A 14182-nucleotide genomic window follows, 5' to 3' on the forward strand; every position below is an offset into this window, starting at 1 on the left:
AGGGAGAGGGAGAGGGAGAGGGAGAGGGAGAGGGAGAGAGGGAGAGGGAGAGCCTAGGCTTGGGTATGGTATCATCTTTTGAAACCTCAAAGCTCATCCCCCAGTGACACACTTCCTCCAAGAAGGCCTAATCTCTTAATCCTTCTAATCCTTTCAAATAGTGCCATCCCCTGGTGACTAAGCATTCAGATATATGGTTTATGGGGCTATTCTTATTCAAAGTAGCATACTCAGGCAATTCTTGTTTCATTTCAATGTAAATTTTACAATTAGTTCACTTTCTATTTTCTATATATACCTCTGTTGAGAGTTTTGATTAGAAATTCTCCAAATATATATAACACTTTGGAAAGATTTTGCTGTTTTTTGTAATATAGAATTGTACCAGGATTACTAGTTAAGTAAAGGTATCCCTTTTTATGGGTATATAGTAATATATGTATGATATATATCTTGTTGTGGTTGTAACTTATATTCCCTAATAGACATTTGGGAATTGGTAGCATCTTTTTTGTGTATTTATTGAACATTATATCTTCTTGGAGACATACTTTTCCACACGCCCGGGATACAATGATGAGAGATGTTTCCTCAGCAGACATTTCCTACAAGCAGCCTTGTGGGAGCCACAAAGGAGTCATGGAGTCTAACAATGCCAATATCTAGATGAGCAATTGCTAGATGTTCTCTCATCACATTTCAAGGCCTGGGAACAATTCTCTATAGCACGTGGCTCTTCTCACTGGCTCTGAGTTATCCTTAGGCTCCCTGAGTTTTCCTTCTTTTCTAGTTGAGTAATTTTCCTAGTTTGTCTTTTTTAGAAGCTTTTCCCCCCTTTTGGAGTCCAGGGGCCATAGATATTTGTGCATTCCTTTTGGATTCACACTATCAAAGCCACATTTAATCTCTCTTAGAGATATGTCATTTTTACCTTTTGACTTTTGACTGAGAATATTTGAGAGAAAACATCAGCGAGATTTACAGAGCTGTGTGCCTGTGGATCTGTATGTGAGGCACACACTTATCGTCTTAAAGGACCCTGCCTGTGAGTCCGTGCGTCCCACCTTCTCAGTCTCGCCACAGGACTACCCTGGCAAGTCTGCCTTTCTATCCAGGTAGTGCTCAAACCTTTCCTGAACGCCAGGTCTTAATTTGGGGTCTTTTGTTGGTATGAGAATCTGAGAATGAGAAATTGTTTGTTTTAAAGGTCGCAAGCCCATGCTTGCTGGAAATTGAAATCTTTTTTTCTTTTTTTTCTTTCCACATTTTCTGATTAGGCTAAAATAAGTTAGTTGCATTTTAGTATTTGCCTGGGATTATCTTTAGACTAGTATTATACAAACTCATTAAGTATGCCTTTTATTTTTCCATATTAAGGTGATATTTAGCAAGCTTTCTGTCTCCAGACCATGTGGATTAGCCTTTGGTTCTATGCTAAATACCATTTTCTTCCATATCCTTCCAGCCTTCTTCATGGTAGTGCATAGACTCTCCCCACCTCTGCCAGGTGCCTGTCCTACCACAGAGCTGGTTGCTGTAGGCTTTAGTTATTTAATTGCTTCTAGGAACTAGTTTCTGTCTTATTGGCATATAGCTCTGTAATGACTCATCTTAAGAATTAAAAGGACAATGATTTTATTGCTTTGTCTATGTGTTGACTGACTGGACTGAGTGGAACCACTCTCCCTTTTTGATTTGGCCTGCACTGATGTAGGAACTAGACAGAGCGGTAATGTTGAAAATAGCTCACTCCTTCAGTTGGCATCTTGGTGCTGGGATTGTTAGGTGGTTGGCAGACTGTTTTAGCTCTGAAGGCTGGGATCATTTTGCCATGCAGCGTCAGAGTTTTCCCTTTTCATGTCACTTTTCCATGTGGCCTTTCCATGTGATGGTCTCTTCTCTCCAGTAGAGCATTCAGACTTCTGAATGGATATGCAGCACTTCATTGTGTAAAAGTGGCTGTTCCAGGGCCACCTTAAGGCTTTGTCCTAGCACTACCGGAGTTTCAGTTTGGTGTGTTTTATTAAAGAAAACAAATCACAAACCCAACCCAGATACAGTGTGGAAAGGCTATACAAGGACACCAAATTCAAGAAGTGTGAAATATTCCATCTTGGGATATGACTCATTGCATGGCCATCACAGATAAGAGGGACATAACAATTTAGTTACTAAGCCAGTATAGACTTGGTTTAAAGTTTATGGTTTTGAGGCTATGATATGTTTGTTTATGTGTGTACTGGTGTGTGCATAGTATGCCAGTGAGTGGAGTGAAGTGGTTAATAACAAATGTCTCCATGTGAGTGTGTGTGTGTGTTTTCATTGTCTCTCACTGAATTTGAATGTTCAGAGCTCACCAGTTCAGCTGGACTGGCTGGCTGGTCGGAGAACTCAGGGTAGCTGCTTATCTTTGTCTCTTAGCTCTGGGGTTACAAATGTACCCCACTGCTGGGGATCTGAATTCAGATCTATAGTCTTGCATATTGGGCTGACTCTCCAGCTGCATTTATTGCAATCCTTTCTGGAAATCACTTGACATGTTTTTATAACTTTCTTTTTAGAATGTTGTGTATGAGTACTGAAAGGAAATCATTTCTTCCTCCCTCTTTCACAGCTTCTCCCATGTTGTCCTTCTAATTCATGACCTCTTACTTATTATTTTTATGCATATTCACACATATGCACATGTGCACACACATATACATGCACTGCTGAGTCCTATGTATGTATATGTTTAGGACTGATCACATGGGATTGGAAACCTGTGAATGCTTCTTCCCTGGAGAAGACTGATTCTCCTCTCCCAGAAGCCATTAACTGTCTGTAGCTCTTCATGTAGGCTTGGGGGCTGTGAGATTCCTCCTGTGGCTGGCAAGGTTATGGATCCGGAGGAGAACCTATTGCTACATTTACATACTTACCCTTATACCCACAGGTATGGAGTCTAAGGACATAAGGAATGCGTAGATGGTTGGGTATAAATTCTCACCGCTCAGCAAATCTTTTTTTCAGTGCATGGCAAGTCCCCTAGAACCCACAGCTGGTCAACATTCAGAGACCAACTGACAGTTTAGCTCCTAACCTCAGTGGGTATATCTGTAACCCAGCCTCTAACGCAGCTCAGGGAGCATCATGGCAGAGGGCTGGGAAGACTGTGCGAGCCAGAGGCCCGGATGACTGCTCTGAGGTGGTTTCTTCTGCATACTGCAAAGAAACTGTATGGCACTGTGGCGACACCCACTGCAGTCTTTTCTCAAGAGCAAGATCTCCAGCTGAGGTTTTGGTTTCTTGGTGAGATTGACTTTGATTTCCTCTGGAAATCCTTTGGTCATCTCTGGAATCAAAACCAGACAGTCCTTCAGTTTCCACCGTATTCGTCCCAGGCAAAGGTGGCGTCTGAAGGTCAGCTTTCAGGCTTCCCTTCTGTACACATTCTTTTCTTTTTTTTCTTTCCTCTCTATCCCTCTGTCTCTGTCTGTCTGTCTGTCTGTCTGTCTTTCTCTTTGTCTCTGTCTCTGTCTCTGGCAGTGTTTCTCTCCTAATTAACTTCATCTGTCAACTTCATACAGTGATACAGCCTGGAATTATTTGAGGGAATGTCATCTTGATCAGATTGACCTGTGGCATGTCTTTGACACGTTTTCTTGATTGCAAGCTTAGGGCCCAGCTTTCTGGTTGGCACTTTCCCCAGGCAAGATGGTTCGGACTGTATAAGAAAGCAAGGATTAGAAACTAGGGAGCAAACCAGGAAGCAGAGGTGACCTCCATAGTTGCTGCTTTAGTCCTTGTCTTCAGGTTTCTACCTTGAGTTCCTCTCTTGACTCCCTCAAAGCTAGACTGTGACCTGGAAGTGTAAGATAAAATAAAATTTCCTACCTAAGTTACTTTTGGTTATGGTGTTTATCACAGCAACAGGAAACAAACTAGAACAATTTCCAGCTGAGACTGATCTGGAATTTGTAGCCCAGTGTCTTAGTCAGGGTTTCTATTCCTGCACAAACATCATGACCAAGAAGCAAGTTGGGGAGGAAAGGGTTTATTTGGCTTACATTTCCATACTGCTGTTGATCACCAAAGGATGCAGGACTGGAACTCAAGGGGGTCAGGGAGTAGGAGCTGATGCAGAAGCCATGGAGGGATGTTCTTTACTGGCTTGCTTCCACTGGCTTACTCAGCCTGCTCTCTTATAGAACCAAGACTACCAGCCCAGAGATGGCACCACCCACAAGGGGCCCTCCCCCCTTGATCACTAATTGAGAAAATGCCTTACAGCTGGATCTCATGGAGGCATTTCCCTAACTGAAGCTCCTTTCTCTGTGATAACTCCAGCTNTGTCAAGTTGACACAAAGCTATCCAGTACACCCAGGCTGGCCTTAAATTCATGGTGATTTTCCTTAGGCTTTGTAGCTCTGGAATTACAGGCATATCCATCATGCCCAGGTCTGTTTCTGTGTAATCTAGAATGGTATTTTATTACTATATTTTAGAAATTGGGCCAGGCAGTGGTGGTGCACGCCTTTAAACTCAGCACTCGGGAGGCAGAGGCAGGTGGATTTTTGAGTTTCAGACCAGCCTGGTCTACAAAGTGAGTTCCAGGACAGCCAGGGCTACACAGAGAAACCCTGTCTCGAAAAACCAAACAAAATAAAAATTGTATCTGTTTCTATTTTGCTTTCTCCTTTTGGAATTCATAGTATTCCAGTATTAGAGCTACTGTGTCCTCCTTGCTGTCACTTTGTCCTGAATTTTGAACCAGAAGTTGCATGCCTCGAGCTTTGCTAGCTTCCCTCCACATGACTTTAATTATATATGATCAGTTTGGTTCTATGTAGATTTTAGGATTATTTTTTGTTTTTCTATGAGAAAAGCAATCAATTTTGATATGTATTGCTTTGAGTAGTATAAATCTTTTAACAACATCAATTTTTCAAGCCCATGAACATGGAATACCTTTTTATTTATTTGTGTCTTTCATTAGTGTTATATAGTTCTGGCATATATCTATTTGGTCACATCAATTTCTAGATATTCTACTCTATTTTGATATTGTTATAAACAAGTTCACCTCTTTCCTTTTTCCTCTTAATTCTTTTTTTTTCAGACAGGGTATTGCTGCTGCACATATAGTCCACATTATTCTTTAGCTTGTTGCATGGCCCAGGCTGACCTTGAACTTGTATTGCTCCTGTCCTCCCTTCCTCATGCATGACACAGATCCTGCAGGTTTTATATTTTCAGGAAGTTTTTCATTTTATCTAAGGTATCCAATATGCCATATGACTGATGGCAGTATTTTCTGGAAAACATTGTCATTCCTGATAAACTAATCATGTCCAATATGCCATATGACTGATGGCAGTATTCTCTGGAAAACATTGTCATTCCTGATAAACTAATCATGGCATCCCCTCCTTTGTTCCTGGTTTAGTTGAGCCCGATCTTTACCTCAGTGTTTGTGACTAACTAAGTGTGTCACTTGGTTGATCTTCTCAGAAGATTAACTCTTGGCATTGCTGAGTTTTCTATAATCATTTTTTATCTTTGCTCTAATCTTAATATTTTCTATTTGTAGGATTTGGGCTCAGTTTTTTTCCCCTAATTTTTGAAGGTTTAAACTTAGGTTGTTGATTTTTTCTTCATTTTTTTTAGACTTGTATAGCTATAACTTTTCTTCGAGGCATTGCTCTCAATTCATATTGTACATTTTATTATGTTGTAATTTTCAGTTGTTTCTGTGTTTTCTAAATTTGCTTATTTTGTCTTTGATCCACTGGTTAAAGTGTATTGCTTAGTTTCTCATTTGCATTTAGCATGGCCATTCTGTGAAGTGCTTTCTGATGGTTTATAGTTCCTTTCTTAATTTCTTTTTTATTGCCTTTCTTTGTGATTTGATTGTTTTTGGTTTGCTTGGATTGTTTTTATTTATATTTTATATATTTACTACATTAAAAATTATGTTACTATACAACTTGCATAAATCATGTTTTAGTTACAATGGGTTATTATAACTATTTAGTTATATAGTAGTCCATTCATCCTCAGTTTTACTTTCCACAGTCTCAGACACAGTGAACTGTAGTATGAGAGTATTAGGTAGAAAATTCCAGAGATAGCTATAAGGATGGCTCAGTGGTTAAGAAAATTGCAGAGGTAAGTCATTCATGTTTTGTACATTGTGCTTGTTCTGGGTGGTACAGTGAAATCGTGTGCGTTTGCTCCATCTCCACATGGATGCTCTTTGTTCAGAATGTGGTGTGTTTGGTGCGCCTCAGTACTTAGCAGCTGTGTCTCTTATTAGTACAGTACATTCGGATTGAGTACCGTCCCCTGTTGAGGCCTCTGCTGGGAAGGGGTTGGAAGGGACGCGTTTATTTCAAAACTGTGGTAACAACTTTGATGAATACAAGAACTCTTTACCCCTATTCCCTCCACACATCTTATTAATATCCCCATTTTTACCCTTTTACATTGGATGCCATTAACGAATGACTGTAGCTTTAGTTATTTTTAAAATGTATGTGTTTATACTGAATTTGAATGTTAAAATTGCATTAATGGACTGATCTTTATTTGCCTGTGCAGTTGTCTTTACTAATGGGCTTTACACTTACATGCTTATTCATGTTGCTAATTACTTTACTCTCCTTTGACTTGGGGACATCCCTGCAGCATTTCTTTTGAATCAGGTCTAGTGACAGTGTACTCCTTCAGTTTGTGACTGTAGTGGGGAAATGTTTTCTTTTTTAGAGCAAAACTTTGCAGGACATAAAATTAGCCCCCCCCCCCCTTTTCTCTTTCAGTCCTTTGAATATATCACCCAGTCTCTCCTGGTTTGTCAGGATTCTGTGGTGACATCTCCTGGAAGTCTTCAGAGTCTCTGCTGTATATTAGTTACTTTACTCTATTTTTTTTTTAAATCTCTGATCTTTTCTTTGTCTTTTGACAGTATGATTCATAATGTGCTATAGTGCAGCTCTCTTTTCATTTGGATTGTTTGCAATTCTTCAAGCTACATAAATCTGGATGGCTTTTTGTTAGTGGACTCCTGCAAGCATTCCTACTGCCCATTTCTGCCTTTTCTTTTTCAAGAAAAGTTGGTTGGATGGGTGATCCTTTCAGTTCCGTATACTTTCTTTTCTCCGCTCCATTTCCTGTTAGCTTGGTTTCTCCAACTGGATATTTTAAACCTGCTGATTCGGGTTTACTAATTCTTTTTTGTGTTCTTTATAATGAATGTTATTGAAGCCCTCTAGTTAATTAAAACAAAAGATTACTAATTTATATGTGTGTGCGTTTGTGTAAGCCTTGTGTGTATGACTATGTGTGGGGGGCATGTGTGTGTCATTGTGTGTCTGTGTGTGAGAGTGTAGGTGCATGTGTATATGGATGGTGGTATATGTATATATGAACAACACCCAAGAGGGGTGGATCTTTTGGAACTGGAATTCAGTGTTGTTTGTGGGACCTTTGTAGGGATAATCTCTTGTGCACTGTGTGGAAGCATCACCTGTCAATGAAAAGCTGATGGCCAATGAGCTAAGGCAGGATTAGAAGGTGGAACATCTGGGCGAGAGAGGAGCTCTTGGATATTGTCAGGCATGAAAGTTTTAGTCTTAGGGAGTCAGATGTATGAGACCAGGAGGGGCATCTAACCAGCCATGGTAGCAGACATAGAATATGTAAATGGGTTGTATAAGTTATCAGCTAATGAGGAACAAGCCCTAGCTTATGGCCTAGGCACATATTCATACATAAAGGAGCCTCTGAGTTGCTGTTTGGGTACTGGGGTGCAGCTGGGTAAGCCCACAGTTACACCTTTGGCTTATTACGTGAGTGATAGGATCAAATGCCAGCCCTCATGTTAGAGCAGCAAGTGCTCCTCACTGATGAGTACTGTCTCCAGACCTCCCTCTAGTTAAGTTTTTAGTTCAGTTATTGTACTCTTTAGTCCCCCCCTTTTTTGTTTTTCTTTAAAAAATATTCCAGTTATTTAAATTCTCATTTTTTTTTTGTTCAGCGTTTCCAAGCATATTGAGTATTTTGGTGATACTTATGTATTTTTGACAGACTTTTTTTTTTTGTCTCCTTTCCTTGGACTAGGGTAGGCAGGCTGGCCTCAAACTCATGACAGTCCTCTTGTCAGTAGGCTGGAATTATAGGCATAAGCAAGCAGGCTGGGTACATGTCATTCTTGGGCCCCTACTTCTTAAGTATTAACTTCAGGAGATTAATTTCTTCCTTTGTTTGGGCCATCGTACATAATCCTTAATACTTCCTGTTGGTTTCTTTACATGTGGAAAATAATGTTCTCTCCAGTCCCTTGGACTATTTCTTTGAACCTTTAAGAATTAGCTGGAGAGAAATTCTGGGGCCATTGCAACCTTCTCTGCGGATGTGTCTTCTGACATATGCATAACCACCTGAAGGTTGTTTTGCTGGTTCTTTCTTGTTTTCAGGAGCTTAGAACCGCCTGTTTCCCTTGGTGTTGCTGCTGTAAGTTGTTTGGGTCCTCTAGAGCAGTAGAGTCCTGGCCCAACTTCGGGTTGCTTTTCTGTTTTTGTCTTTTCTTGTGCAACTAGGTTCTACTTGATCCCATTATAGCATCAAAACAGGTTCAATAAGTCCTCTGGGAAGCTCCTGAAAAAGTTTGAAGACCAGACTTATTCTTGCCTTTTCTTTCCCTTCCTGTGAAACTGGAGAAGTAGAGTCCCCATGCATCTAGAGAGTTCTGGCCCCGTCATTGCCCACGTCATCCAGTCCCTTAGGCAGCCTTCTGTAAGACCAGAGTGATAGGTGTCCCAGGTTTCTCCCTCCCTGGGAGAAACTGATGTTCGGGTGATTTAGTTGTTAGTTCTGTGCTGAGCTTGTACTCTACCTAGTGCACAAATGGACACTGTGCTTTCTAGCAGTTCATAACCTGACAACTTTTCAGAGCTCAGATTCAGGTGAGACCGAAATCCAACTTCTACATTGCATCTGTAAAATCAATATGGTGGTGTGCAGCCTTTCTCTTTCTTCCTCACCCCAGGATGGCGCTGGAGCTGGAGAACCCACAAATGTTCCCTTCTACCTGTTTTAATGCATGTGGTTGTATGAGACTCTTGTCTGGTGTTTCCATGGTGCACACTGGAAATTGGTTCATGAACTGAGGCAGGAAGCCCTGAAGTTTCCCATTCTACCATCTTGGTGGCATCAGTTCTTGTAGAAAGTTTCTGTTGTGGAGAACATTTAGTTGATCTTCCTTTGGGTTTTAAATCTTACTAACAAAACACTGTTTAGCTTTTTATTGGTACAGGGCAAATCTACATTTCACTGGCTTTTGACATAGTTGAATGGGGTTATATATTTTAGCACTGGAAAAAGTAAAAGGGAAAATATATATTTTCTCTAGTGTTACTACTTAATAGTAGTAAAAAGCATGTCAGGGAAAGTTACTAAGATACTATAATTTTTCTTTCTGTTAGCTTTGGCACTCTGAAATTACTTCACCCCCTTAAATTGGGCACATATACAAGTATATCATGAGCTTGACTGTGTCCTGTGTACCAGTTATAAACTGTGTACGCGCCAGGTCAGGTATTTTGTATGCAGGCAGCCTTGTTATTCACAGGGACTTGTGGGTTGGCTTTCCTCCTACTCATTGTCAAACTTGCACTCTGACCACTTGTTCCATTACTGAAAGTTTGATGCTGTCTTTGTACATAGTTAAGAGTTCAAGTTAGCTGTCTTTCCAGCTGAAGACATCTTCATGGCATGGAGTTAAACTTCTGTGCCTAGTACCCTGCTTCTTGTGCCAGCCAGATCTTAGTGCTGATACCAACCTCCTCCGTTAGTTGCCTTAGTTGCCCTGACAAGAAGCTGGTTTCTGCCGTGTCTCTGCTTTCCTTGGCCTGTGTTGGGGCATGCTTTAGGAACTTAGGAGCTTAGTTTTGGACATGTTGAATTGGAGGCAGTGCTTTTTAGTTTGTATTTGTCATGGAATTGGTGGCTAAGAGAGTAATATGAATTGGGGCCGTATATTTGGTAAGCAAAGCTTCCCTTGCTATTTGAAATACCAGAAGTATATTGGTTAACCAGGAAAAGCAGATAAAACTAAAACTAAAATAACTGAGGGTAAACACAGAACCCTAGTTTTGTAACATGTATTGGTAGGGTGGAGGGGGGGCTACTGAAGGGTAGTCTGAAGGGTATTGCTGAAGGGTAGGATGAATAAAAGTCATTTGGTAGTTGACTGACAAATAGGTGACAAGCTAGAGTAGGAATCTTTTCAGAAAAGTTATTGTGAAGGGAAAATATTAATATTATTGCTTGGTACCTAGGAGCAGCTACATATGAATTAATAGTTTGTCCTTTTATGCATGTTCCTGTTCAATAAATAGATAAATGTTTCAGGCCTCCTTTTTATTAATATTTTGTATGAGAAGTACTTTTAATATTTAACCATTTTTCAATTTTTAACTATAGCTCTTTTTATGATTGTTTAATCAATTCTCAAAAAAGAATAGGCTACTGCTTAGAATATCAGGTTGTATCTGCCTATAAACCAAAATTTAAATGCTTGTACAAGTTCAGGCATGTTGACTAATAAAGTTATTCTCAAAATATTGCTTGTCCACTTTTATCATTTGCTTTTAATTCGTTGCCCAGCTGGGAAGCCTTACAGGCTTATAAAACATAGCTCTCTTCAAAGCAGCGTGTGCAGACATTCAGCATTGCTTAGTAACCAACCCACAGGATGCTATTTTATCAGTGTTACCCTACCCCAAGCCCTGCATTGCTTTAGCACGGCCTTTTTGATCTAGTAGTTTGCCTTTTTGGGCATTCATTTTAAAGTTTGCTTTATTTATTTATTGAGTATGTGTGTATGAGGGTTTGTGAGTCACATGATGGGAGCTAAAGGGGAAATGTGTGGAACTGGGTTTCTTTCCACCTGTATGTAGGTCGGGAGGCTCAGGCATGCGCTGCAGTGGTGCATCTTTGCTGCTGAGCTGCCCTTCTGTCCCTTTCAGGTGTTCTTATGGCGTGAGGTTTGTGAAGGAAAGACATTCCGATATAGTTTATGGTTGAATGTTAGTGATTTAACTCAGTATAGAGGTCTCCCAACTTACCTTTGAGAAGTAAGTTTTGAGAAACTGTAAGTGTATTCAGCTTTATATATACTGTTTTTTCTATACTCCCAGGCTGATGATAAAGTTGAATGGATTGTTTATTTCTGGACTTTTCTATTTAATATTTTCAGAATGTGTTTGGATTGGCTAACTGAGTTGCAAAACCAAGATTGGTAGATTGTTTACGCTTACTACTCTCTCACCCTTTCCTCTCTATCAAAGCCATTGCTTAGGGTGTAGGTATGGAAGCTTGTATGAGAGACTGTGAGCTAATGTGAAAAGAGAATAGTCTTTTATAGGATGTTTTATACTAGAGAGGAGCCTTTTGGTAACATCTAAAAGAATTCTCTTTTATAGACTTACATTTAAATTTTAAAAGTTGGCATGTTTGGGTGTTTTGCCTGTGTGTATATCTGTATAGCAAGTGTGTAGCCTGATGTCCATAAAGGCAGAGGAAGGCAGCAGATTCCTGGAAACTGGAATTTTTGGTGGTTGTAAGCTGCCATGTGGGCTCTGGGAATTGAACTTGGAATAGGAGCTAGATTTCTTAACCGCTGAGCCATCTTCCTAGTTCCTAGTGTTAAGGCATTTTACCTGAACTAACATGATTTATTTTTAATTAACAGCTTCTGTGTCCTGTGGATTGTAAACTTAGTTTCAAGTTCATTGAAACTTTAAACAGTTAGGAAGTTTTGTTATTTTATATATTCTAAGGTTTCATCTTGAGTGTAACAAAACTTGCTAACCATAAGACAATGTTTCTTTAATATATACTCCATTTTTTCTTTTCTTAACACTGGGGGAAAGGGGAAGGAAGATAAATTAAATACATGTAGTTAGAGTCCCACTTGAAAACAGCATTTGTTTGTAAGGAAGTTTATGGTCTTTATGTGATATTTTGCTTATGATTTAATGTAAATGAAACAAGGTGTGAAAAGTACACATGTTTATTTATTTATTTATTTATTTACATGATTTTTTTTTCTGTTGAGTGAATCATAATTTACTATGAACTGTCATCTCATTTATAAAGGAAGAAAGTCGTCCATCCTAGATTTGGGTATTTTCTGTACTCTGATTTCTTTTACAATTTAACTGTTACTCTTTTGGTTTCTTTAATAGAGAACAGTATACTGGAAAGCTCCGAATGAGGTCCCATTCTGTGAGTCCAACTTATAGAGAAGACAAACAACACATTACTTCAAAGATCTGTGTAAGATTAGGTTTTACTTCTATTTGTTCTATGCTTTAAAAAGAATCCCACCATTTGTTAAAGTTCCAACTAGTATATAAAAGTCTGAAGTTAAAAAATGAAGTGTGAGGTTGTGTGTGGTGGTGGCAGCAAATGCCTTTAATCCCAGCACTCAGGGGGCAGAAGCAGGTGGATCTCACTTGTGAGTTTAAGGTCAGCCTGGTCTACAGAGCAATTTCTAGGACAGCCAGAGCTATACAGAGAAGCCTTATCTCAAAACAAACAAACAAGTGTGAAGCTTCTGGTGAAGGTGTGGATGTCAGAAAGAATGGTGTGATTTCGCTTGTTCACTGATGCTGACCTATGCTGGTCAGTCCATCATTTCTCCTGAACATCCTGTTTTTCATGACTTAGTCCCTTTTACTCAGTACATTAATTGAGTGATTAGATCCCCAGTGACCATAAAATTAAAAAGTGAATTAATTTATAGTGATGGAGGAAGTGCTGCTTTTTTTGATAAAGATAAACAATTTTATATATTTAGATAAAATGTGCTGATTTGAGGAAGCTGTGTAAGGGGAGAAAATGTTCTTATGTACCTAATTATTACCTAATTCTGGCTGCCTTGGGTTATGTGACTTTGAGTTACAAGAAAGATCATGTGTTCAGAAAGAAGGCATATGTAAGGTAAGAGACCATCAGTAAAGTCATCACAAGTTGTTAAGGTTAGAAATAATAGAAACTTCTTAAGTAAGCAGAATATACAGAACAGTGGTTTTTTTTTTTCCTCCAGTGTTTCAATGTAAATCATCATAGGTAAGCTCCACTCAGTGTTTAGTTACAAGATACTTCAAGAGCACAGGCATATTCTATCAACAGAGTCCACCTCGGAGAAAGCTGCAGGTCTGCAAAACAGTTGGCTTTTTATGCTGCTTGACCTAGAGCTTTAAGGTTGTGGTTATTTCTCTGCACAGCTCATAGGTTATCTTTAATTGTTTAGTTTTAAATTGGTTGATAAATGTGTAACACTATGACTCATACAGGAGGAAAGTAAAGAGTCACCATAACTGCATTTTCATTATGTGAGTCCTGAGTTTATTTCTCTTTTTATACAATGTATGAGTGAGAATTAATTTAAGAACAAAGAGCTTCTTGGACATGAACACAAAACTTTCCTGTTAACTAATTTTAAGGAGAGCAAATCATTCATCTTTTTGAGTTCCCTCCCTACTTTCAAGCTCCTGTGGCACACCACAGTTACAACTTCTTGTAGAAGTACTTGAAAAGTCTGGATTAATTTTCAAAATATTCTTTGATTTTTTTGAAATCTAGTTACTTTGTGAATATATTGTGGAGGCACCATTGCCTCAAGCATCTATAATAAACAGTCATTAATTAGAATTGAGACGAGCTTAGTTGTAACATGATCCTTCCCTCTGAGGGCAATGCCACATTACCAAGCAAGTACACACAGCTCTCATTACTTCGAATGACTTATATTTTGTGTTCTTTTTTCTTCTTCCTCCTACTCCGTTCTTTTCCCTTCTTCCTTTTCTCCTTTGTTTCTTCCATTGCTTCCTCATTTTTCCCATTTCTTCTTTATTTTGTATTTCAGGAAGTTCATTCAAAAAAGTCTCCTATTTCTTTGGATGACAGTGACATTGAAGTTCGCCTGAACAGTTGGAATCTTGGGGTAAAACCAGTATTTATTTTATATGCATATTGGCATGTTAGAGTCATATCATATGTAGAAAACATATTAAGTAGCTTAATTCTATTCAGTGAATATCTATTAAACATTTATTATTATTTTGGCTCTGAAAGAGCTTCAAGTATGACAAAAACTAACCTTAAATAAGAAAACATTCCAAACTAAATGTA

The 14182-nt window shown here is 39.1% G+C and overlaps 1 protein-coding gene across 1 annotated transcript in view; it reads left to right on the forward strand.

Moving 5' to 3' along the window:
• The window catches only part of Cep112 (centrosomal protein 112), a 412705-nt gene that overhangs the window by 32314 nt on the left and 366209 nt on the right, over positions 1–14182 (forward strand). Inside the window, exons 5-6 of the mRNA XM_029545985.1 lie at positions 12232–12322; positions 13917–13994. Coding sequence (XP_029401845.1) covers positions 12232–12322; positions 13917–13994 — 169 coding nt within the window. The remainder of the gene's footprint in view (positions 1–12231; positions 12323–13916; positions 13995–14182) is intronic.

This window comes from Mus pahari, chromosome 14 (genome assembly GCF_900095145.1).
Source record: "Mus pahari chromosome 14, PAHARI_EIJ_v1.1, whole genome shotgun sequence".
NCBI lineage: Eukaryota > Metazoa > Chordata > Mammalia > Rodentia > Muridae > Mus > Mus pahari.